This window comes from Callospermophilus lateralis, chromosome 6 (genome assembly GCF_048772815.1).
Source record: "Callospermophilus lateralis isolate mCalLat2 chromosome 6, mCalLat2.hap1, whole genome shotgun sequence".
Taxonomy (NCBI): Eukaryota; Metazoa; Chordata; class Mammalia; order Rodentia; family Sciuridae; genus Callospermophilus; species Callospermophilus lateralis.
The window spans coordinates 105,553,512-105,578,570 of record NC_135310.1 but is presented as its reverse complement, the minus strand read 5'-3'; the positions used below and the strand labels follow the sequence as shown (position 1 = coordinate 105,578,570).

At 32.6% G+C, this 25,059-nt stretch overlaps 1 protein-coding gene across 1 annotated transcript; it reads right to left on the bottom strand.

The window, feature by feature from the left end:
- Positions 1–816: 816 nt before the first annotated feature.
- Defb114 (defensin beta 114) lies at positions 817–7,688 on the bottom strand. The gene is made up of 2 exons (XM_076859496.1): positions 7,631–7,688; positions 817–959 (listed from the first exon to the last, which is right to left on the bottom strand). The coding sequence occupies exons 1-2, from the start codon at positions 7,686–7,688 to the stop codon at positions 817–819; spliced, it is 201 nt and encodes a 66-aa protein (XP_076715611.1).
- Positions 7,689–25,059: the final 17,371 nt, after the last annotated feature.

Below are 25,059 nucleotides of genomic sequence, written 5' to 3'. Positions count from 1 at the left end.
ATCCTAGACTAGTAGCTAATGTTTAAAAACAAATATATGTTTGGGCATCTGGAAAAACTGACAAATGGTTAATATATCCTTTCTTTATAGCTGTGAAACAAATTATATTCTCCATATTCCCTCCCCCAACTCTTAATATAAGAGAAAACACTTGTGATGTCTAGTACTTACATTGAAGTTGAAATAACAAACTTCTTCCATCCCATCCAGGGCTATGCTAGAAAACTGTAATATTAGGCCCAGCTAATGTTTATGAGTCTAGATTCTTCAGCTAAAGTCCAGATTGTATTTAAACCCAGTTCTTAATAGATCAAATGGTGTTAGACTAGCATGACTTTTTAAATGAACAGAACAGAGGGAGGGACAATGAGTGTATCTATGCTGTACTCTAGCTTACACTTTAGTTCTTATTTAAGTTTTTTCTGTGTCTTGATTCTCAATGATCTTATTGTGATATTAGACCACTGATAAACCCAGGAATATTGGTTTTCATGAATCAAAATTTTAATGAGATGATGATAAATGTTCAATTGTATAAGTTAGGGGACCCAAGACAGTTTCAACATGAGCCTCAGTTAAAACAATCCTAATACTCATGTCATAGGAATCAGCTCCAGAAACACATCTGCTCAAACTTCTGGCTCAGAGAGAGTTCCTATCTCATTGCATTCTATAGGGTAATAAGCATCTAAAAGGGAAGATAACAATATTGACTTGTGTATTTAATTATTTATTTCACAGGCTTTAATTATATATATCCAGTGCTTTAATGTACATACTACTTCTTTGTTCAGAGATATGTCCTCTTTTTCAAAATCAATCGTCCTCAAAGATCTCAAGGCAGCAAATCTTACGTACTGAGAAACATATATCAATTTGCTTTTCTCTTTTATAACAGTCTCTTCTACAGTTACCATAACGTTTGGTACAGCGCTCAGCATCAATTAAGGAACACGTGGCTAAAGTAAAAAAGAGAGTAACTGAAATTACTGAACTTTTATTTAAATATATATAAAAGATATATACAAAAGTGCTATATGTACATTGTACCAAGTTTAGAAACTGCCAAAAATACACTATAAATATTTTATAATGTTATATATGCAAAAATTGAAAGTAATTTTAATTAATACCCAATGAAAATGTTCATGCTCTATATTACTCTCAGCAAGATTCAGGACTTTTTCAGAGCTTCATTCTATTCAATTGTTATTATATGTAACAATCTATAATTTTTGAATGCAACTGTATAACATCAATATTTTACCTATTTTTGGAAAATTAGGTCAAATCTAAGGTTTTAGTCTTTTTGAATTATGAAAAAACATGCATTCAAATTTTTGACACACATGCTCATTTCTTTTGGGTATATTGCTAAAGGAAGAATAGAAGGATAATGTGTCTGCATAGCTTCAAGTTTAGAAGAGAATGACACACATATTTCCAAATCATTTGTTCTAATTTAAAACTTCTAACAGCATTATATATTAACTGCACACATTCTTAAACCTTACCAATGCTAGATATTTTTAATTTAATATTTCTGACATTTGTAGAGATACTTTATACAGCGTACCTCATCTCATATTTCACAATGATGTGTTCATTTTTCTGATTACTAAGGAAATATAACATATTTTCTAATGTTAATTGATTTTTGTAGATCTAAATGTTTTAGAAATTGACCAGTCTTCTCCCATTTTTTATTAGGTCATATTTTTATATTGATTTTAATGAATTCTTTATATGTGTATGTATTCCTTGCCTGCTAAATACATTACACATAGATTTCCCAGTATAGAGCTTGTCTTTTTACTCAATGATGTTTTTGATTTTTAAAATTGCCTTATTTTAATATAGTCAATGCTATCATTTCTTATTAAGAAATATTACACCTGGCATGTCCAAATCATCTCTTCTTTTTAACTTGTATGATTTGCTGTTTCGTGTTTGTGATTTAATTTAGTAATTTTGGAATTGGTTTTTGGCTATGGTAAGAGAAAGTTGTTAAATTCCTTTTTTTACCTTATGTGGTAATATAAAAAAATAAATCCTTTTCCTTGAAACATTCATTTGTCAGATTGGTTTCTGCCTTGCCATCTTCATCATTAATAGAAGTTTTACAATTTATGTAGATCTTTTTTATGGATTCTCTGTTCTGTTTCATTAATTTTTCTTTTCAATATATCATTGCATTGTTGAATAAGTCCTCCCATCTAAGTCTTAGGACAAGAATTTATAAATTATTATCTACTGTTTAATTTTTTCCCACAAATTTAAAATTGCTATTCCAGATTTCACAAAAGAAAACAAATATCAACTTTTAGGATAAGATTAAGATTTTATAAACTCTATGTATCATATTGAAAAATACCAACAACTTTCCAGCAATGTATCCTCCAATCCACTAACATGCATATCCTTCCATAAACTTAGATCTTCTTTAATTTTGTGATAATACTTTTTAGCTCACTGTGTAGAGGTTTTTAGAACTTTCTTCGGATTATTTCCTTGTAACTAGTATTTTTAAGGATATTCTAAATGATATTGAATTCATAATGTGATTTTCTTCTAAGTATTATTATATAGAAATTGATTATATATTTATTTTTATCAATTTTTCTAACTCATTAGTTATTTTATCAGAGGATCCCTTTGCTTTCTCTAGATATAATCAAAGAAGTGAATAATGATGATATTTTTCTGTTCAAAACTTTAAAAATGCATTTTTTCTTAAGCACTAAATAGAACTCTATTATGATGTGTATTGGTATTAAAGATGGATGGTACTCTTATTTATAATCTCAAATGGAAATTTTTAATTACTTGGTAGGAAATTTATCAGATAGTATTTTTAGTATTGTTAAGACTGATTAGGTGCAGGATCTTAATTATATATTTCATTAACTTATGAGGATTTTTAAAAATAGTAATTTTACCCAAATCATTTTTATATATTGATTCAATCATATAATATTTCTTTTCTAATATGTTCATGTGCTAATATTGATTTTAGAGAGCTATATCAATTTTACAATCCAGGAATTCAAACAAATTTATGAAATAATCAGATTTTGATGCTAGGTTTTACTTTTCTTCAGGATTTCTGTACCTAAAGTCATGAATGAGATTTGCCTTTAATTTTCTCTTTTAACCCATTTAGGCTTCAAGTTTTCAGTTCTGCAAATATTTAAATGAAACTGACAAAGCTATATTAAAACAGGTTGGAAATAATAATTTAGAGATTATTATAAAATTAACTATCATTAATAACCTTATGATGGCATTAATAATATTTATATGTATATATTATCAGTAGTAATTCACATATTACTTTTATAAACTAATAGAACTCTAAAAAATGTTTTCAAAGTTACCATAATTGATATATTTGTTGGTCAATATAAATTTTTCAGATATTCCATAAATAGGATGATGGAACATAATTGGTTAAAGTCCTTAGTTTTAAATGTGGGATTTTTTGAGGGGATTTTCCCCCTAGGAATTATACACTATTTACAATTTTAATGTATTATTATGAAGTTGCTCATAATATTTTTACATGATAATCTTTATGCCTGTGGCAAATACACTAGCCTCTCTGATGGTTTATTTTTGCCCTGTCTCCTTTTATATATAGTTTTGTTAAAGATTTCTAATTTTATTAGTATTCAAAATAAAATGTGACCTTTGAAACTGTTCTCTCTTGTGCAATTTCTAGTTTATTAATATCTGCCTATGTTTTAGTATACATTTGTTACTGAGAGTTTAATTTGATTATAATTTTCTAACCTTGGGAGTTACATTTTTGTTGCACTTAAATGTTTTTAATATTGTATTTTATTTAAGCCAGTATATCCAAAGTATTATCATTTCAAAATAATATATATTTCAATATAAAAATATATATATTTCAATATAATAAAGATCTTTAAAAATTCTTAATAAGATATTTATATCTGTTTTGTGTTAAGTCTTATAAAATCACTGTATATGTTATGTTACATCAAGATCTCAATTTAGATGCAAAATTTTTATCAGAAAATCTGATATTAGATTGAAAATTGTATTAAATCTGTATTAAATCTCTATAATATACAGCTGGAAAACTGGATTCACATATCAGGTTCTTCCAAACATGCTTAAATATCTTTAAGTCTTGTAAATTTTAAAATGTGCTTGCTAAACACCTAAATTGGTTTTAGGTGTTTCATACTAAATTGAAAGACATCTTTATCAAATATGATGGAACCAAATATATTATTAAGCCTTGGCTAAGAATAATCTGCCCACATGATTAAATTTTAATTGTTTCAGGGCTACTTAATAAAAGTAGTAGGGATGAAATCACATTCTGGAATATGTTGTTGAAAAAAAATATTGATATATGACTATCAAGATCAATCAAAGGAAAAATCCTATGACCTAGATGTATGGAGGGTGGGAAGCATATGCTGTAACAAACTTATTTTACTATTACCTATAGCTAATATCATGCAATAGCTATGCATGTATTTTTTGTAATATTTTTATAGCCTTAATGCTCATAATATCTCAGTATAATGGCCCTACACTGAGTAAATAGGTAGCCACTGGCTTCTTATGGCTCTCAAGTACTTTAAATATGGGAATGTAACTAAAGAAGTACATTTTAATTTTAATTTTAAGCATACAGATACAACTATATAAATTTCCTTATAATATCATGTCATGTCATTCAATGAGCTTTGAGTTATCTCACTTAAATTACAACTTAGTTTGAATCATTTTCTAATATCCTTTGATGTTTATTTTTCAAATTAAAGATATGTTAATTTTCATGTTTAAATTTTCTATATTTTATATCTGTGATAGTATTTGTTTTTCTGTTTTCTTTGTAGTTAAGATGCATTATCATCTTCCAATATTAACATCACAGAGTTTTCTACTTTCAACTTTTTTATAGAAGTTTTCTTTTTATTTATCAAGTAAGCAAATTTTCTTGGTGATTAACTCCCCTTGATTTAAAACTTAGTAAATCTTAGAGTATCAGAATCAATAATCTCTTCCTGGCAACATTTCATCACCATTGAATTTATCTTCTTCACCATTCTCAACTCAGCCTCCCATTCACCATGCAATGTATCTCAGTCACCAAGGTCACTGTGATTCTCCTTTTGAGATCCCTGGCCTGTGTAACATGCCTAAAGAACAGCTAACCTTGAACACCTTGTATTCATTCTCTACTATTTCCTCTTACCTCTGTTTTTTTTTTTTTTTTTTTTAAATCTCTGCTCCTATTCCTCCTGCCATATTTCTTGAAATATTTCAGTATGATAAGCAATGTAGGAAATGCTTTGCTTATGTTAATTATTTTACTCTTTGCAAAAATCTTAGAAAATTATATATATTATCATTCATTGTACGATAAAAACCTGCAACTTCCTTGTCAGCCACATGGAGACACTGGACCTTAATATGAATCCTGATCTATGTGATGGCAGGCTTGCTCTCTCAGCCATAATGGTGTGCTGCCTTCACTCTCTCTGTGGATTCTGTTTATTTGTACCCTACTTAAAAACTGCTGATTCCTTCATGTTTTAAGCATTATCAGTGTTCATCTGCATCAGTTTTCCACAACTGGTTTGACATTTTTTGTTGCTTTTTTAATAATTTTACCAATAGCCAAACCATATCCTAATGCAACTTATGTGTTCTGTTTTGTGAATTCCTTCAAAATGCTCCATTCTGATATCTTGCATTACTCAACCTGTTTTCTTGGTTAGTCAAAGGTCAAATATAGAATCTTTCTTTCATTCTAGTATATGTTATAACTTGGTACCTGCTAGATGATCCAGAGGTAATGTGAATTCTTTGGTTACTGTTCTTATACCAAGTATCTTCAAAGCCCTAAAGCTTACTACAGTGCACAGCAAATGTAGAGTCTGACGATGTATCTACTCTACATCTGAGGTGCAAATTTCTTGCTGTATGTATGACCTTGCTGCTTTTGACCAAATTATTTAGTGAATTTTTTTAAACCTTAGTATCACTATAGAAAGCATTAGGATGAAATAGAAAGAAGAAATATGCTGCAATCCAAAAAACCTGCATTTGTATTTCACATCAGATACATGGTAGTGTATATAGGTGTGACCTTGAAAATTTTTGTCCTTTGATGTTATTCTCCTCTTTTATAAAAGAGGCAGTAATATTCAACTCAGTGTTATTGAGAGGGTCAGATTAGATATCTACACGAAAATTATAGAAAATAAAAATATTCAATGGTTTTTGCCATGTATGAACTAATCATATTTATCTTTTGCCTTTATTCTCATTTTCCAATGTCTAATACTAGTGTCTTCCTCCAAATTTCAAAACTGTTCATTAGAGATTTCTGGACATTTCCCTAAACTTCCACCATTAATGTTGTTTCACCATTCTTTTTATTTAGATAATATTTATATGTTTCTAAATAAGAATAATTCATTGATTTATCTATATTTATTTGACTCAATGTAAGTATGCTAGAGAATTACAGTAAATTGTATTGCTGTTCTCAGTGTCTGGTATTGTGTGCATTGGAACATGAGTTAAACTACCTTAGATGGTCATTCATTGACACATTAGCACCGTGAGCTTTGATGACTTTCCTCATTTTATTTGAAATCCTACTTCCTCAGGCCACATGCAGTATTAACTCTAACAACAGCAACAATGATAGTAAATAATGGCACCTAAACTGGTTAGACCAATTTTTAGTGTGTAGAGCGACTTTCCAATACATTATTTCACTAAATCATAACTTAAGTCTATTGAGCAACAGGTATAAAATTATATATCAGTTTTTAAATTTAAAAAACAGTGTTTATTACTGGCCATGCTTAAAATTTCTTCACCTTCTTTCTAGGATGCCAACATTGCAGTTAAATTATCTGGATGACAATGTTCACGGACCTATTTCATAATGAGCTATTCATAAAATTGAGATCTGAATTTGAATCCAGTTTTCTTTATCACGTATGATGCAAATTTTGAACTTCCAACTTTTGTAGGTTCATATGAATATAAATTTATATCTCCATTTTTAGAGAGACCACATTGCCTCAGAGGCTCCATTTATTTTTATTAGAGTCTTTACTAATGCATTTACTAATTTGACAGTGATGTTTGAGGTACTACCTCTTTATTTACCCTATTATTCCTACTGTATTTCATTACCTATCATATTCTGGGACTGTATATTCCATTATTTTATAAATTCTGTTGTTGATATCTCAAGATATAAATACAGCTGTTTTGGCTCCATCAATCTTTCCTGGGGACTAATTACTTCTGAATCTCATGTATAAATTTAACAAATTATGGTTTTCTTAGTAATTTAAATATCTAAAAGGAAATATCAAGATCTGGAAAAGATGAAGGCTCTCTCCCTCATCATTCATCTCATTTTATATGCACATTCACATAGAAAATGAAGTAGATAAAATACACTGGTACAGTAATGTTTAAAATGAGGAATCAAGATTCAGCACACTCAAAACACTCAGTTGGCAATATTAAGAACCTACATTTTACAATTAATAATCTATTATTTATATTTCTAGCTAGAAGTTCTATGTTACAAATATTCCAGAAATATTTATTTTACCTTGTAAAATGAAGGTCATATAACACAGAAAATGAAAAAGGTAGTAAACAATCTTCATTCTGTAGAAAACAGAAGATAAAGAACTTGGCAACAGAATCTAGAGTGCTTTTTAAAAAGCCAAGAGGCATTTACTATTTATAGTTTTCTAATGAAAAAGAAACTGTTTTTGTCCGGAAATTGCTTTTAATTTGTGTACTTTTTAATGCTCCAATGACTAGGGCTGTTGGCAGAACTACTCAAACTTAAAACCCTTGAAAACAACTGAACTTCAGAGAGGAAGCTCTGTGTGGATGATACCTGAAAAAGTGGTAACTTCTTATCAGAGTTAATTGAAAAAGCATCAGCACAAGGGGCACACATAGAGTGGGTTTCAAGAAAGTGGTGATTTTTCCATTTTGTCTATAAAAGGATTGAATGTTCTTTGTTAAACATGGATTACTTTAAAATGTATTTAAGTCACTAATCTGATGTGCCAATTTATCAACATGTTCATTATCCAAAATTCTTAATTGTGTCACCATCCCATTAATTCACCCCAAATTAGTCATTTACAGAGGCCAAAAACTGAGCCTCAACTCATCACTAGTTTTATTATTTCCTTTTTTTAGATTCCTTCTAATTATTCATGAATTCTCTTTTTTTAGAGTTTTCATTTGTTTAAATATTTTTAACATAGTAATTAATGCACACAATAAAGAATGAAAAGAGACAAATTTCAATTAGTTTGAATAATTTTTCACTTTAATTTACCTATTGTCAGGGTTCTAGATGTTACTCTCCTCAGAATTAAGACTTCTCTGAGATGTTGTATACACGATATGTCTCTTGGTTTCTTAAATTTAACTTCAAAGTGCTAAACTCTTTATTGTGCTGACCTCAAATATTTGAAATTTACATTAATGACTGAAAATTTCTGTAGCTCATCTTCATACATTTAAATACTAGTGTTTTTCTCACACCAACTTTTGTTACCATATTAACTGTTTCCCATGTAAAATGAAGATACTAGCTCTCTTGCCTTTCACTCCAGCATTCCTCCACCATTTTCACAATTTGTTCACTTCTTACAAATTTTTCTTATATCTTGGATAATATTTGTTATCTGTATAATCAGAATTAAAGCACCTACATTTTAAAAAGATTTTAAGACAGTAAGTAATACAGATTGTATTGCCTTATTTCATCTGTGTAACATCACAACACCTGTGCTAATCAAAGAAATATGGTCTTGGTTTCCAAGTCAAAGGATTATTTATTATTATTATTATTATTACTGCTATTATTTATTTTATTATTATTTTATTTTTCACCTTCATTTTCTCTTAAAAGTTTTAAAAATATTTTTCTTCAATTTGCATAATGTTTGATTATGATATTATTAAAAAGTTGTAATCATTTTTCTTGATATGTGGATTAAAATATATATTAATAATCCCTATCTTCAAATTTATTTTAGTATGATTTGCTTATCCTGGGTATCCTAGGGTTACTTCATTATAATGGAATTTTATGAGCCCACACTTCACTCTTGATCTAAATCTGTTGTCTGTGTCTGATGTCCTCTTTTTGTGTTTTTCTCCATCCAGATATGTTTTTACAAAAGATTAAAAAAAGTATATATGAGAATTTCCTTGCTCAAAAATATTTTTATACCTTTATTTATTTATTTGGATATAAAATCTAGGCTTAAGGTCATGTTCATTCAAAATATTCAGTCTTCTTCAATTTTTTTTTTTTTTTTTGGTATGGGGGATTGAATCCAAGGGTGCTTAACCACTGAGCCACAACCCCAGCCATATATATATATATAATTTTATTTAGAGATAGTGTCTCTCTGAGATGCTTAGGGCCTCTCTAAGTGGCTGAAGCTAGCGTTGCCCTGGAGATCTTCCTGCCTCAGTCTCCCAAGTACTGTGTTTATAGGTGTGGGGGGCACTGCATTTAGTACATATGGCCTTCTTGATGAGAAATCTAAGGCTAGTTCAGCCCTATTTAAATTATTTTCTTTTCTCTCTTGATACTTTTATAATATTCTTATTATGATGCAGAACTCCAAATTTTATGATTTATACATTTTCTGGTGTGAATTTCTGTTTTATATGTTATCGGTCTGAAATCAATGAGCTTGTATCTTTCTTTAGATCTGGAAAATGTTTTATTTCTGTACTTTCTTTTCTCTGACTCATTCCCTTTCTACTTGTTAGTTTTCACTTTGAGGGGACCTCTTTTACTAAAATATTGAAATCTTTCTCTATAATTTTATTTTTTTCTCTCTCTTTTCCTGATTTCAATTAAATCTTTCACTTTTATTTTCAACCTTTATTTGTGGGTATGTGATACTTCTAGGCATTGAACTTAGAGCCTGTTACATGCTAGATAAGTGCTCTACAACTGAGCTACTTCACCAGCTCTCTGATTTTCCTTATTTGATAGAGCAGTGTTCTTGTTTTATAGATGAAAAATCTTTTTGAATTCTTCTGTAAGTACATTTTAGATGGGTTTCTTTCTATTTATTTTATTAAACTCTGGTATTTTCCTTAAACAAGCTCTATTTATTAAAATTTGAGCATCGTATTTGTTGTTATGATCTTAGATATTAGTGCTGCTATTTTCACATATACATTGGATAATCAATGGTTGTAATATGAATAACTGCATACATTTTGGTATTTCCTTGACTGTTGTACTAATCTTTTCACTTGAAATGCCTTTCTACCATTAAATTCTCCATCATATGATCTATGAATATAAGAAAAATAGATGTCTTCCATATAAGCAAGATGTTTTAGGACTTTCACTATCTTCAAGAAGAAATCTAGGTACCCCTGCTTTTAACATTTCTACATCAGAAATCTTAATTCTTTTCACATGATTTTAGTTGTTCAATTAGCTGTGATTTTATTGAAATGAAACTAAAAATTTCATGAGAAAGGAACTGAATCTGTCTTGTTTTACAGTGAATTCCCAGTATGTAGGAATATTTTTTATTAAAATAAGATTTCCTAAGTGGAGATATAATTCATTTGAATTTTTCTGGCATTTTTGTAAAAGTCAACTGATTATGTATGCACACTAGATATTAGATTTTGTAGAATATATTTTTATTAAATATGTATGTCAACATCAGTTTCTAAACTCTATGTTCTGTTTCATTGATCTAAATCTTTCTCCTTTAGGTCAATACCAAGTATGTTGATTATTTTAATTATAGTAAAATCTGAAATCAGATACTGTAAGTTTTACAACTTGGCTCTAAAATCTTCAAATAATCATGCATATTTTGGTCTTATTGTTAGGGAACAGAAAGATGAGGATAGTGGGAAAATGAGGTTAAGAAAATAATTCTATAAAATGAGCCTACTGTGTTGACCCCCATAGGCTATCTTTTCCCAGAAGCAATTTATCTTGCAGGCCTGCCTTGCCTAAGTGCACAGGATATGTCACATTCCTCAGCAAACTACCTGTTCACTGCAGGAGAAATGCCAGCCCAAATTAATGTTAATAAGAGCAAAGCAAGTTAGCCTGAAGGAGGAGAATTTTGTGATCAGATCCTGAAACTCTGAGAGCTAAGGTTAACTCCTCCTAATTATAAAATCTGTAGTAATTGGTTGAGAATCCAATCAGAACCTGTCATCATTGGCCATGGTGACCTAGAGTCTCAATGACAGGAATTGCCATCTTAGAAATTGCCATCTCAGAAATTGCCATATCATACCCATTTTAGGCTCAAGTGTGTTAGAGTAAAAATTTCTTTCAGAAAAGACCATAAGGGCACCCTACTTGCATAGGGGTGCCTAGCATTGTTTCACAGCACTCAGTCTCCCAAGCACTCAAAGGCTGCTAGAACCAAGGTCCCTGAATATTTGGCTACTGCTCAAGATGGTGACAAATTCCTACAAATCCAACAACCATATGTTGCTGGATTTGTAGGAATTTGTAGATGCTAGAATTAGGGTGTCATCCATCCTTTCAAAGAAAGGTCTGGGAGGCCAAGCATAGTATCTCAGAGTCATAGTCCCTTTAGGAAGACCTTGAAAGTACAATGAGTGGAGATGTGAGAAGCAAGCCAAAGCTGCAGTGGAGACCCCCAAGATTAATAAATGTGAGTAACCTGAAGTGTCTGCCAAGGAAAGCTGAAGGAAACAAGCAGGAACAAGTCAACAGATAGTCCAGTAGGCTGCAATCAGTAAAGCCATAGGGGCAGATCTGCACAAGTCCTTTAGAGATAATATTGAGATGTCATGTGCCCCAGATACTAGATATCAAGCTATAGGACTTGTCTGCTCAGTTGTATTTCAGTATTGCTTCAGTTTTATCCCTTCTATCTCCCTATTTCTCCACATGGAAATGTATATAGGAAATATATAACTTGCTTTTGATTTCTACAGGAGTTCTTGTTGAGTTTGCTTTGAGTCTCAGAGGAACATTTGGACTTGGACTTTTAGGTAATCCTGAAACTACAGGGACTTTTGAAAATGAACAAAGTGTAGTTTGCATTGTGATATGAGCATAAGATTTTGGGGGCCAAGGGCAGATGTTATGGTTTAAATCTGAGATGTTCTTTCAAAAGCTTATGTGTAAATTAATCCAAAAGTTTTTAAAGGTGAAATTGTTGGATTATGAGATCTGCAATTTAATCAGCATGCTAATCTGATAGGGATTAACTGGATGGTGACTGTGGGTAGATAGAGTGTACCTGGAGGATGTGGGTCATTAGGGATCTGTCTTTGAGGTTTATATTTTGTCCTTGTTGAGAAGAGCTGTCTCTTTCCTTCCTGGTGCCATTTTCCCAGCTGATTTTCTACATCACACACTTTCACTATGATATTCTGCCTCACTTCAAGCCCAGAGGAAGGGAGCCAACCATTGATGGACTGAGATCTCTGAAACCATGAGACCCAAATAGATACTTCCTCCTTTATGTTGTTCATATCCAGTCTTTTGGTCACACCAGTAAAAATGCTGACTAAAACAAAGGACACAACAAGTTCACAGTGTAGATTTTCTACTGTTGAAATAAACTCAACAAAAAGATAGCACACCTTACTACAAACACAAAATAATGAGACTAGATCGTAAGCTATGCTTTAATACAAAGAATAGAAGAGACAAATACCTGAACTAATCACCAGGCCCCAAGTAGAAAAAGATAGGCATGGGTCCCCATGTCCCAACTATGGATATTCACTGTTACAGAAAAAACGGAGAATTAACACAAAGACTATGGCAACTACACTTCCAAGGTCATCTCAATCTAGAACATTCTAGGACAATTTGGCAAACGAAGGCTGTGCCTTAAAAAGGCCCACACATGAGATTGGAAAATAAATACCTCCAAATAGATGTGTAAAACCTGTTATTGTTTGTGAGATGTCTTTCATATCTCATGTGTAAAAAAATTAACACATGAAATGATTGGTCTTGAGGGTATTAACCAAGTTAATGCAGTAATCCCCTGATAAGGATTAACTATATGGCGACTGTGGGCATAAAGGGTATGGTTGGAGGAGGTGAGTAATTGGGAGCATGCCTTTGGGTATGTTTTGTGAGCTGAACTTAGACTCTCTCTGCTTCCTGATGCCATATTCCCAAATGCTTTCCTCTGTCACACTCTTCCACCATGATGTTCTGCCTCATCTTGAACTCCAGGGAATGGACTCAGCCATATATAGACTGAGACCTCTGAAACTGTGAACCCTCAAATAAGCTTTTCTATATTAAAATTTTTCTTTTTGTTCACATACACAAACGAGTGGGCTAAAACAAAACCCAACACAGAAATATATGAAATATGGAAAAAAACCCACAACTTCTAAAGTTCACAATTAACTAGCAACAGACACCAAAGATATGGAAATGGATGAAATGTCAGGTAAAGAGTTTCAATAGAAACATTATACAAATGATAAATTAATCCCAAGAGAATGCAGAAAAACAACTGCATGAATTGAGGAAATCAATACAGGATATAAATGAGAAATTCAGAAGGGAGACAGAAATATTGAAAAAGAATCAAACAGAAATTTTGAAATGAAAGGCACAATAAATCAAATAAAATGTCCAGTTAAAAGTCTCCTTAATAGAGTAGAATATGCTGAAGACAGAATTTCAGAGCTGGAAGATGAAGAGACCAGCCTTGAACATTCAGAAAAGAAAAGAAAATAAGTAACTATGATCAGAATGTACAAGAACTCTGGCATAACATTAAGAGATCAAATTCAAGAATCACTGGAATTGAGGGGTTGAGATGTGCAGGCTAAGGCAAGTGATAACCCCTTTATAAACATAATAACAGAAAAATTTCCAAACATTGAGAATAAGATGAATAACATTCAGATACAAGAGGCATTCAGAAGTTCAAATAAACAAGATAAAAATAATGCTCTTCATGATACATTCTAATTACAATACCTAACAGAACAGGATAGAATTTTAAAAGCTTCTAAGAGAAAAAAATGTCAGGTCACATTTTGAAGTTAGCCTATCAGAAATATTTCTGACTTCTCTGTTCCAATTCTAAAAGTCAGAAAGCTTTGAATGATAAATTCCAAGTCCTTAAAGAAAATAAGAATCAATCAAGACTACTATATCCAGCAAAGCTATCATTCAAAATGAAAATGAAAATAAAATTCTTTTAAAATAAGCAGATACTAAAAGAACTTACGAGAAATAAATCCTTAGTACAGAATTTACTTGTTACAGAATTTACAAAATACACAGAAGAAATCAAAAACAAACCCCAGAGATCACAAATAAGCAAATCTCATTTGAAGAGTAGCTAAGCAACTGAGAAACAGGGCCAAATGAAGTATTATAAATAAATCAAAGTGGTAAGAATTAATAAACACCACTTTGCAATAACATTGAATGCAAATGGTCTCAACTCTCCAATTAAAAGACAGGCTAGCAGACTCTATGAAATAATAAGACTTCACTATATGTTGTTTGCAAGAGACAGACTTTACAGGCAAAGAGAGTCACAGATTGAAGGTGAAAGGATGGAAATTGATAAACAGTGTGAATGAAACTCAAAAGCAAGCAGAAATAACTTATCTCATATCTGATGATGCAGACCTCAGACCAAAATTAATCATAGGACATAAAAATATTACCTTATACTGATAAAAAGAAGACATAACAATAGTAAATACTTACATCCCAAATGTGGGTGCAACTACTTACATAAAAGAGAAACTACTAAAATTCAAATCTCAGATAGACCTGAGTACAATAATACTAGGTGATTTCAACATTCTGTCACCATTAGAAAGGTCATCTAAACATAAACTAGGTAAAGATTCTTTGGAGCTGATAAATAATACAAATCAAATGAACTTAATAGACATCTGTAGAATATCTCATCCAGCAACAGCTGTATACTTTTTCTTCTAGGCAGCTCACAGAATCTTCTCTAAATAGACAATATTTTAAGCCACAAAGCAACTCTTATCAAACAGAAAAAAAAACTGATATAATTCTTTGATTCTAATTAAATATTAATGATATAAAATTAGAAATCAACATGAAGAAACTCTATAGAAATTATATAAACACATGGAAGTTAAAAATACACTTTTGAATTATTAATGGGTGATAAAAAATAAAGGGGGAAATTTAAAATTCTTAGACTCAAATGAGAATAGGAGTACAACATATCAGAATTTTTTGAACACTATGAAAGCAGTTCCAAGATGAAAGTTTAAAGCTATGAGTGCCCACCTAAGAAAATCAGATCCTGATTGAACAATCTAATGATGCACCTCAAAGTCCTTGAAAAATCAGAACAAACCAATTCCAAAGCCAGTAGAAGGAAGGAAATATTTGAGATCAAATCTGAAATCATTGAAATTCAGAATAAAAAAAATATAAAGTATTGATAAAACAAAGAGTTGTTTCTTTGAAAAGATAAACAAGATTTAGAAGCCCTTAGCCAAACTAGCTAAAAGGAGAAAAATTCAAATTAATAAATATTAGAGATTGAAAAAAGAAATCATCACAGCCAACACAGAGATCTGGTAGATTATTAAGGACTATTATAGAAATTTATACTGCAATAGTTTGGGAAACCTAGAAGAAATGGATATATTTCTAGACAAATACCATCTGCCAAAACTGAATCAAGGAGAACATAGAAAATCGAACAGACCAATAACTAGCATTGAGATAGAAGCAGTAATCAAAAGACTTCCAACAAAGAAAAATTCAGGATCAGATAGATTCTCAGCTGAATTCTACCAATCCTTTAAAGGAGAACTATTGCCAGTGCTACACAAATTATTCCATGAGATAGAAAGGTATGAAACACTTTTTGTGGGGGAAGGGTGGTGCTGGGGATTGAACCCAGGGCCTTATGCATGCAAGGCAAGCACTCTACCAATTGAGCTATGTCTTCAGTCCCAAAGTATGGAACACTTCTGAACTCTTTCTATGAAGCCAATCTCACACTCATATCAAAACCAGATAAAGACACATGAAGAAAAGGAAATTAGAGACCAATATCCCTGATGAAACTATCATCAATATCCCTGATGAAATCTTTCAATTCAGGTGAGTCTTGAGATGCCTGCAACCCAGGTCCCTTACTTGAATGAAAATTTCATCTGATAATAGGAGATAAGGGCATCACATTAAACTGCTTATGGAAACTTCCTGCATAGTATTTATATTATTGTAAAGGCTCACACCTATTAGTTGTGAGTAATTTTTTAGTAGATATGGATAACTAATGCACTATCCTAGTCTACATTCTCTGTTAGATGGTATGTTCACAATATAAACAATCACTAAAAATTTCTCTAATATTGAAATGATTATGTGGTTGATTTTAAGCTTTCCTCTTGTTACTTGTTTTCTATTTATTTCCTTTGCCTTAATTCCTTTTTCCTGTCTATGAATTATTTTGTGACAGCAGTTTCTCAACCCACCAGCTAAACATGCAGTTCTTGTTTTATGGTTTATACATCTTTAGCTTTCATGTGTAATGTAGGAAACTTAAAACCTATATTTCCTCCTTCTCATTCTTTGAGCTATGGTTGTCATTCATACACTCTGCAGTGCTACAAACCACATAATATATTATTAATTTAGCTTTAAGTAACTAATTATAAAAAAATTAAGAAGAGCATTTAAATTTTTTTTTGTAGTTTTAGATAGTTTTAATGCCTTTATTTTATTTATTTATTTTTATGTGATGCTAAGGATCAAACTCAGCGCCTCACATGCTAGGCAAGCACTCTGCCACTGATCTATCCTTGAAAAGGATCTCATATAGTTTTACCCACAAATTTACCAATTCTAGCTCAATTTGTTTATTTGTGTGAATCCAAATTTCTACCTTATGAATTTTTCCTGGACTAGATTTGTTTAATATTTCTTTAAAAAATGATGAGTGAAGGTTTTAAGATGGCAGGCTAGAGGGAGGCTGCATTCTGTGTCCCTCCATGACCTCAGATTCTAGTAGTGGGAATATTATTTTTCTGTGAGTTATTAGAGGATTCCCAAAAGCTGCTCCTGCAAAGGTCTCCAGGCCTCAGTGTCAGCACAGGACACAGAATTAGTGCAGGACTCTTGGCTATTGTTTCCAAGCAGGACCACCAGCATCAGAGCCAGCACAGGACCCCTGGCCACCCACTCATGAAGGAATTCCAGCCACCACTCCCATACATGATACCTGGCCACTACCCACACATAGGGCCTCTGGCCACCACTCCTGGGTGGACCCCCATCTACCGACGTGGGGCTCCCCTGGTTGCCTCCATCTTGGGACACTTCAATTATTTCTATAGTCCCCAATGCTGACCTGCACCTGGGGACACAGGACAGGGACTGCAGATAGCAGATAGCCACGACACTGCATGCCACACAGAGCTGCATCTCTCAACATGCTGCCCAGTGCCACCACCCGGACCTACTGGGTCTGACATCTCATCACTGAAAGCAGCTGCCTCCATCTTGGAACACCTTTGTCATCATCTTTAACTAGGGCAACTCCCAGCTTGGGACATCAGCTGGAGACTAGAAGCAATATCAAGATACCCATAGTCCCCAACTCTCTCCTTCCCCACATCCACTCAACTGGCACAGTACTTGAAGTTACACAACTGGTCTATAGCTCAGAAAGCCTGGCCATAAACTGCCCAATACAAAACATGTTTCTGCAAAGGGTCTGAAGCCCCCTGAGTGCAGCCCACAGGACCTCCAGTCAGAGGATCCTGAATGGAAGAGGATGAGTGAGATCCAGTTTAGAGTTAAATTAGATACCAGGAATTATGAGGTCTACAGGTGATATAAGAACAGGAGCCCACATCACACAGGCAGGTCCCAAAGGAGATCCTTGGGGTGCACTCTCCCATCAGGGACAGACAAGTGTTATGTCCCACCTCCAGGGACTCTGCCCCCATGAACAACCCTCCCACCCTAATAACATTCTCCATCCTCCGGGTGGAGATACCAGCAAACAACAGATAACCCCACCTGCTGGATGAGAGGGAAACAGGAAAGATAATGAACTCCAACAAAAACAATCTTTGTATATTCCTTCAGGATTTTTTTTCTTCTTATTCTTTTCTCTTTCTCTCTCTCCTCCTGCCCTCACATCCCCAAATACTTCCACAAGGAGATAGAGGTTCTAAAAACAAAAACAAAAACAAACTAACAACAACAAAAACAATAACAACAACAACAACAAAAACCCAGAAATCTTTGAAATGAAGGAAACCATAAACCAAAATGAAAACTCAATAGAAAGCATCACCAACAAATTAGATCACTTGGAAGATAGAATCTCAAAAATGAAGACAAAATATATAATCTTGAAAATAAAGTTAACCACAGAGTAAAGATGATAAAAAACCCATGAGCAGAACATTGAAGAATTATGAGATAATATAAAAAACAAATTTAAGAATTATTGGGATAGTGGAAAGAATAGAGTTCCAAACCAAAGGAATTAGCAATCTATTCAATGAAATAATATCAGAAAATATTCCAAATGAATAATGAATTGGAAAATCAAATACAAGAGGCTTACAGGATGCCAAATATACAAAATCATGACAATTCCACACAAAGGCATATTATAATGAAAATGATGAGCATATAGAATAAGGAGAGAATTTTAAAAGTCACAAGAGAAAGGACTCAGATTATTTATAGGAGGAAATTAGGATATCTGCAGATTTTTCAACATAGACTCTGAAAGCTAGAAAATCCTGGAAAAACATATACTAAGCTCTGAAGGAAAATGAATGTAAACTAAGAATCTTATATCCAGCAAAATTAAGCTTTAGAATTTATAATGAAATAAACAACTTCCATGATGAACAAAAGTTAAAAGAATTCAAAAGTAGAAAGCATGTACTATAAAACATCCTCAACAAAATATTGAATCAGGAGGAAATGAAAATAAGGAAAAGGAGGTATTACACTAAAGGGAAAACCAATCAAAGGAGAAACCAAGTCAAGTTAAATTACCAAAAATAAACAAAAATGTCTGGGAATACAAATCAAGTCTCAATAATAGCCCTGAATGTTAATGGCCTAAACTCACCAATCAAAAGACATAGACTGGCAGATTGGATTTTAAGAAAGACCAAAAAATATGCTACATTCAAAAGATTTATCTCATGGGAAAAGACATCCATAGACTGAAGGTGAAAGGTTGGGCAAAAAAAATATACCACTCACATGAACTGCAGAATCGAGCCAGGGTTTCCATCCTCATATCAAACAAAATAGACTTCAAGCCAAAGTTAATCAATAGGAATAAAGAAGGACTTTTCATACTGCTCAAGGGAACCATACATCAACAAGACATAACAATTATAAATATATATGCTCCAAACAATGGAGCATCTATGTTCATCAAACAAACTCTTCTCAAGTTTAAGAATCAAATAGACCACAACACAATAATTATGGGTGACTTTAATACATCTTTTTCACCACTGGATAGATCTTCCAAAGAAAAGAAAAAAAAAGGAAAAGATATAGAACTCAATAATACAATCAACAGCTTAGATTTAACACACATATATAGAATTTCATCTATCAAGGAGTGAATATACTTTCTTTTCAGCAGCACATGGATCCTTCTCTAAAATAGACTATATGTTATGCCACAAAGCAACTCTTAGCAAATACAAAAAAAGTAGAGATAGTACCCTGCATTTTATTAGATCTTAATGAAATAAAATTAGAAATCAATGATAAAATAAAAAATAGATGTTACTCTAACACATGGAGACTAAATAATATGCTACTGAATGAACAATGGATTGCAGAAGACATAAAAGAGGAAATTAAAAAATTCTTAGAGGCCAGAAAAATGATACAATGTATCAAAATCTCTGGGACACTATGAAGGCAGTAGTAAGAGGAGTTCATTCCTTAAATGAAGAAAAAGCCAACAAATAAAGGACCTAACATTACATCTCAAAGTTCTATTAAAAAATAGCAAATCAACAACAAAAGCAGTAAAAGAAAGGAAATAATAATTAAAATCAGAGCTGAAATCAATGAAATTGAAACAATTGAAAAAAATTGACAAAACAAAAAGTTGGTTCTTTAAAAAAAATAAATTGATAAACCCTTAGACCAGATAACAAAAAGGAGAGAAAAAACTGAAATTACTAACATCAGTGATGAAAAAGGAAATAGCACAATGGACACCACAGAAATACGGAAGGTAACTAGAAATTATTTTGAAAATTTGTACTCCAATAAAATAGATAATATCAAAGGCATTGAAAAATTTCTAGAGTCATATGGTTTGCCCAAACAGAATCAGAATAGTATATACAAGTTAAACATATCAATTTCAATCAATAAAATAGAAGATACTATCAGAAGCCTACCAACCAAGAAAAGCCCAGGACCAGATGGATACACCGCTGAGTTTACAGAACCTTCAAAGAAGAACTAATACCAAAACTTCTCAAATTATTACATGAAATAGAAAAAGAGGGAACTAACAAATTCATTATATGAGGCCAATATCACCATGATTCCAAATCCAAAGACACATCAGAGAAAGAAAACTTCAGACCAATATCTCCAATGAACATAGAAGCAAAAATTCTCAATAAAATTCTGACAAATAGAATACAAAAACATACTTAAAAATAGTGTACCATGATCAAGTGGGGTTCATCCCAGGGATGCAAGTTTGGTTCAACATATGGAAATCAATAAATTTAATTCATCACCTTAATAGACTTAAAGAGGGCTAAGGTTGTGGCTCAGTGGTAGGGCACTTGCCTACCAAGCCTGAAGCACTGGGTTCCATCCTCAGCACCACATAAAAATAAAATAACGATATAACTATAATTAAAAAAATAAATATTTTTAAAAAGCATTAAAATACTTAAAGATAAGAATCATATGATCATCTCATTACTTGCAGAAAAAGCTTTCAACAAAATACAGCACCCCTTCATGTTCAAAACGTTAGAAAAACTAGGGATAATGAACCATAATCTCCAAATTATAAAAGCTACCTATGCTAAGTCCAAGGCCAACGTCATTCTAAATGGAGAAAAATTGAAAACATTCCCTCTAAAAACTAGAAGAATACAGGGATGCCCTGTTTCACCACTTCTATTCAACCTAGTCCTTGAAACTCCAGCCAGTGCAATTAGACAGATGAAAGAAATTAAAGAGATACGGTTGGGGGGAAAAAAACTCAAACTATCACACTATTTGCACTATTTGTGGATGACATGATTCTATGCCTAGAGGTATAGAAAACTTCTGGAACCAATAAATGAATTCAGCAAAGTAGCAGGATATAAAATCAACATCCGTAAATCAAAGGCATTTCTGTACATAAGTGACAAATCCTCTGAAAGAGAAGGTAGGAAAACTACCCTATTTACCATAGCCTCAAAGAAAAAAAACTTGACAATCAATAAAACAGGTGAAAGTCCTCTACAATGAAAACTATATAACACTAAAGATAGAAATTAAAGGAGAACTTAAATGATGAAAGGTCTTTCTTGTTCTTGGATAGGCAGAATTAATATTGTCAAAATGACCATACTACTAATAGCACTATACAGATTTAATGCAATCCCAATCAAAATCCCAGTGACATTCCTCATATAAATAGAAAAAACAACCATGAAACTTATCTGGAAAAATAAGAGATCCAGAATAGCCAAGCTAATACTTAGCACGAGAGTGAAACAGGTGGCATCATTATACCAGACCTTAAAATATACTACAGAGCAATAGTAACAAAAATGGCATGGTATTGGCACCAAAATAGTCTTGTAGATCAATGGTATAGAATAAAGGACACAGAGAAAAATAACTTTGTGTAGTATGAGATAACACATAAATGCAGTTATACTAGACAAAGGCGCCAAAAACATACATTGGAGAAAAGATAGCCTCTCCAACAAATGGTGCTGGGAAAACTGGAAATCCATATGCAACAAAATGAAATTAAACCCCCTTCTCTCCCCATGCACAAAACTCAACTCAAAGTGGATCCAGGACCTAGGAATTAAACCAGAGACTCTGCGTCTAATAGAAGAAAAAGTAGGCCCTAATCTTCATCATGTGGGATTAGGTCCCAATTTCCTTAATAAGACTCCTATAGTGCAAGAATTAAAACCAAGAATCAATAAATGGGATAAAATCAAACTAAAAAAGTTTCTTCTCAGCAAAAGAAACAATCTGTGAGGTGAATAGAGAGCCTACATCCTGGAAGAAAAATTTTAACTCTCACACATCAGATAGAGTCCTCTAGGGTATAACTAACACACACACACACACACACACACACACACACACACACACACACACACTGTAATATAACTCAGCATTAAAAGAGAATAATAAAATCATAGCATCTGCAGTTAAATCGATGGAGTAAGCCAATCCCCCAAAAACAAAGTCCAAATATTTTCTCTGATAGTGGATGCTGATCCATAATGGGTTTGGAGGTGGCGGGGAGAGGGCGAGCATGGGAGGAATAGAGGAACTTGAGACAGGACATAGGGGAGGGAGGGGAAAGAAAAGGGTGTGGGGGTAGGTTGAAAAGAGGGTGGAATAAGATGGACATCATTATCTTACGTACGTGTATGAATACACCAATGGTATGACTCTACTTTGTGTACAACCAGAGAAACAAACAAAAAAAAAGTGTTCTATTTGTGTACTATGAATTGAAATGCATTCTGCTGTCATGTATAACAAATTAGAATAAATAAATAAATTTTAAAAAGAATTGATGATTGGAAATGTGTTTTCTTAGGGTTTTTTCTTTGTTTAATATTTTGCTTGAGCATGTCTTTATTTCACACTTTTTGGATATTTTTGATTTTGATGAGTATAATCATAGTTTGGAAGAATTTTCCAGTATTTAAAAGTTGTTAATATACTGCTTTTTTACTTGCATAATTTGTGACATAAATTTTCTTTTTCATAAAATTATTGATGTACAACTCACTTATCAGTTAATTTGCCTATTAATGTGTAAAATTCAATAGTACTTAATATTTTCATGGAGTTGTGTAGTCACAGACTTAAACAATTTCAGCATGCTTTTGTTAACCTTTTGAGAAAGAAAGATTTGCTTATTTTAACCATCCACTAGGTTCATGGCAGAGACCCCTATAACAATTGAAAAGGTAATAAGAAAAAAAGAAACATAAGCACATACTTAATAGAAGCTGTGCATTACATAGAAAACCTCAGGAATGAAGTGTCAAAGGAAAAGGAAAACTTGTGCATTTTTATGCTCAGTTTTCATGAAGAGTGGACAGTTCTGCAAAAGTATGACCAGACAGAGGGAATCCTATGATGACAATCTTTGGTGATCTTAGCAATGTCCGTGTATTCAGATTATTCTTGTTGCCTAGATGCTTTCAGCAAGGATGTGTCTTTCCTTTGGTGTATAATGAGGGCACTTTATTTGTTTTTGAGGGAAGTCTCACTATGCTGCCCTGGATGGCCTTAAATTCTTGAATTCAAATTATCCTCCTGCTTCAGCCTGCCAAGTAGCTGGGGCTACAGGTGTGCACCACCTCATGGGTTATATGAAGTAATTTGGAGAAAAATCATCTAAATTTTGCAGGCTGCTTCAGGGGAGATGAGGCAAGGGGAAGCTGAGAGTATACTTCTTTCTGCTTTTTTTTCTCAGAGGCTTAGGTGCTGTATTTTGGGATAGCACCTCATCACCCCTGAAGAAACTCTTTATTTTTTTGTCATATCTTTCAAATTTCCTTTACGCCTTTACTAGTCAGGTTTGTGTCACTACAGTGAAATACTAGAGGCAGCTAACTTATAAAAAGAAGTTTATTTTTCTTTTGTAGAGGTTTGAGGGCATGGCACCTTCATCAGCTCAGTTTGGAGAAGGCCTACCCAGCTATGGTCAAATTATGGCAGAGATGTGTTTATATGAGGAAGAGCTAATGTCACAAAAAAGGAAGTCAGAGAAAGACTGACTTCCCTGATCTCTTGAAAGGATTTGCTCCCAATAATGGCCCTCCCTCCAGGACCCACATCCTAAAGGTTCTATCATGTGCCACTAGTGACATCCCATCCTGGGGACAAGACTTTCATCTCAATGGACCTTTAAATGACATAACTAAACAATTAAACTACATACAAACCGTATCACCCACTGACACCTAAGAAAATAGTATTCTACTTTGTATCTATAATTTTGCCTATTCTGTATAATTTATGTATTTAATGGAACACTGTAGTATGTGACAGTTTATGAGTGGCTACTTTCAATGTACATTTTTTCAAGGTCTGTCTATGTTGTAGCATAAACCTATACTTAATTCCATTTAGTTGTTGAATATTATTCTGTAATATAGATACATCACATAATTTTATTCATCCATCAATTTATATACATTCGATTGTTGCCAAGTTCTGATTACTGTGAATACTATTGCTATGAACATTTGTGTATAGAAGTTTTTTTGATGATATATTTTCATTTCTTTCCTACATCTGCTTAGGAATGGAATTATAGTGTCAAATAGAAAACTCCAAGTTCAACTCTCCCAGGAATTTCCAGACTGTTTTTTAAAGTGTTTGCCCCAATTTATTTTTTTTCCACCATCAGTATATGAGAGTTCCAATTTCTTCTTCATATCCTAGCCAACTGTTGTTTTGATTATGGCGCTCTTAGTGGAAAGAGAGATATTGATGTGCATTTCTTTGATGACTATACAGGCTAAATAATTCTTCACATACTAGACATTTTTATGTTTTCCTTAGAGAAATGTCTTTTCAAATCTTTTTCTTCATTTTTAGCTGGGTAAGTTGTCCTTTTGTTATCAAGTTGTAGTATTCCTTATGTATTCACAGTGAACATGTTTGCAAGGCTGTTGACTTTCAAGGCTACCCTGGAAGTGAAAAGAGGAGAATAGAAATAGGGCAATTAAAATATCACAAATCTCATCTTG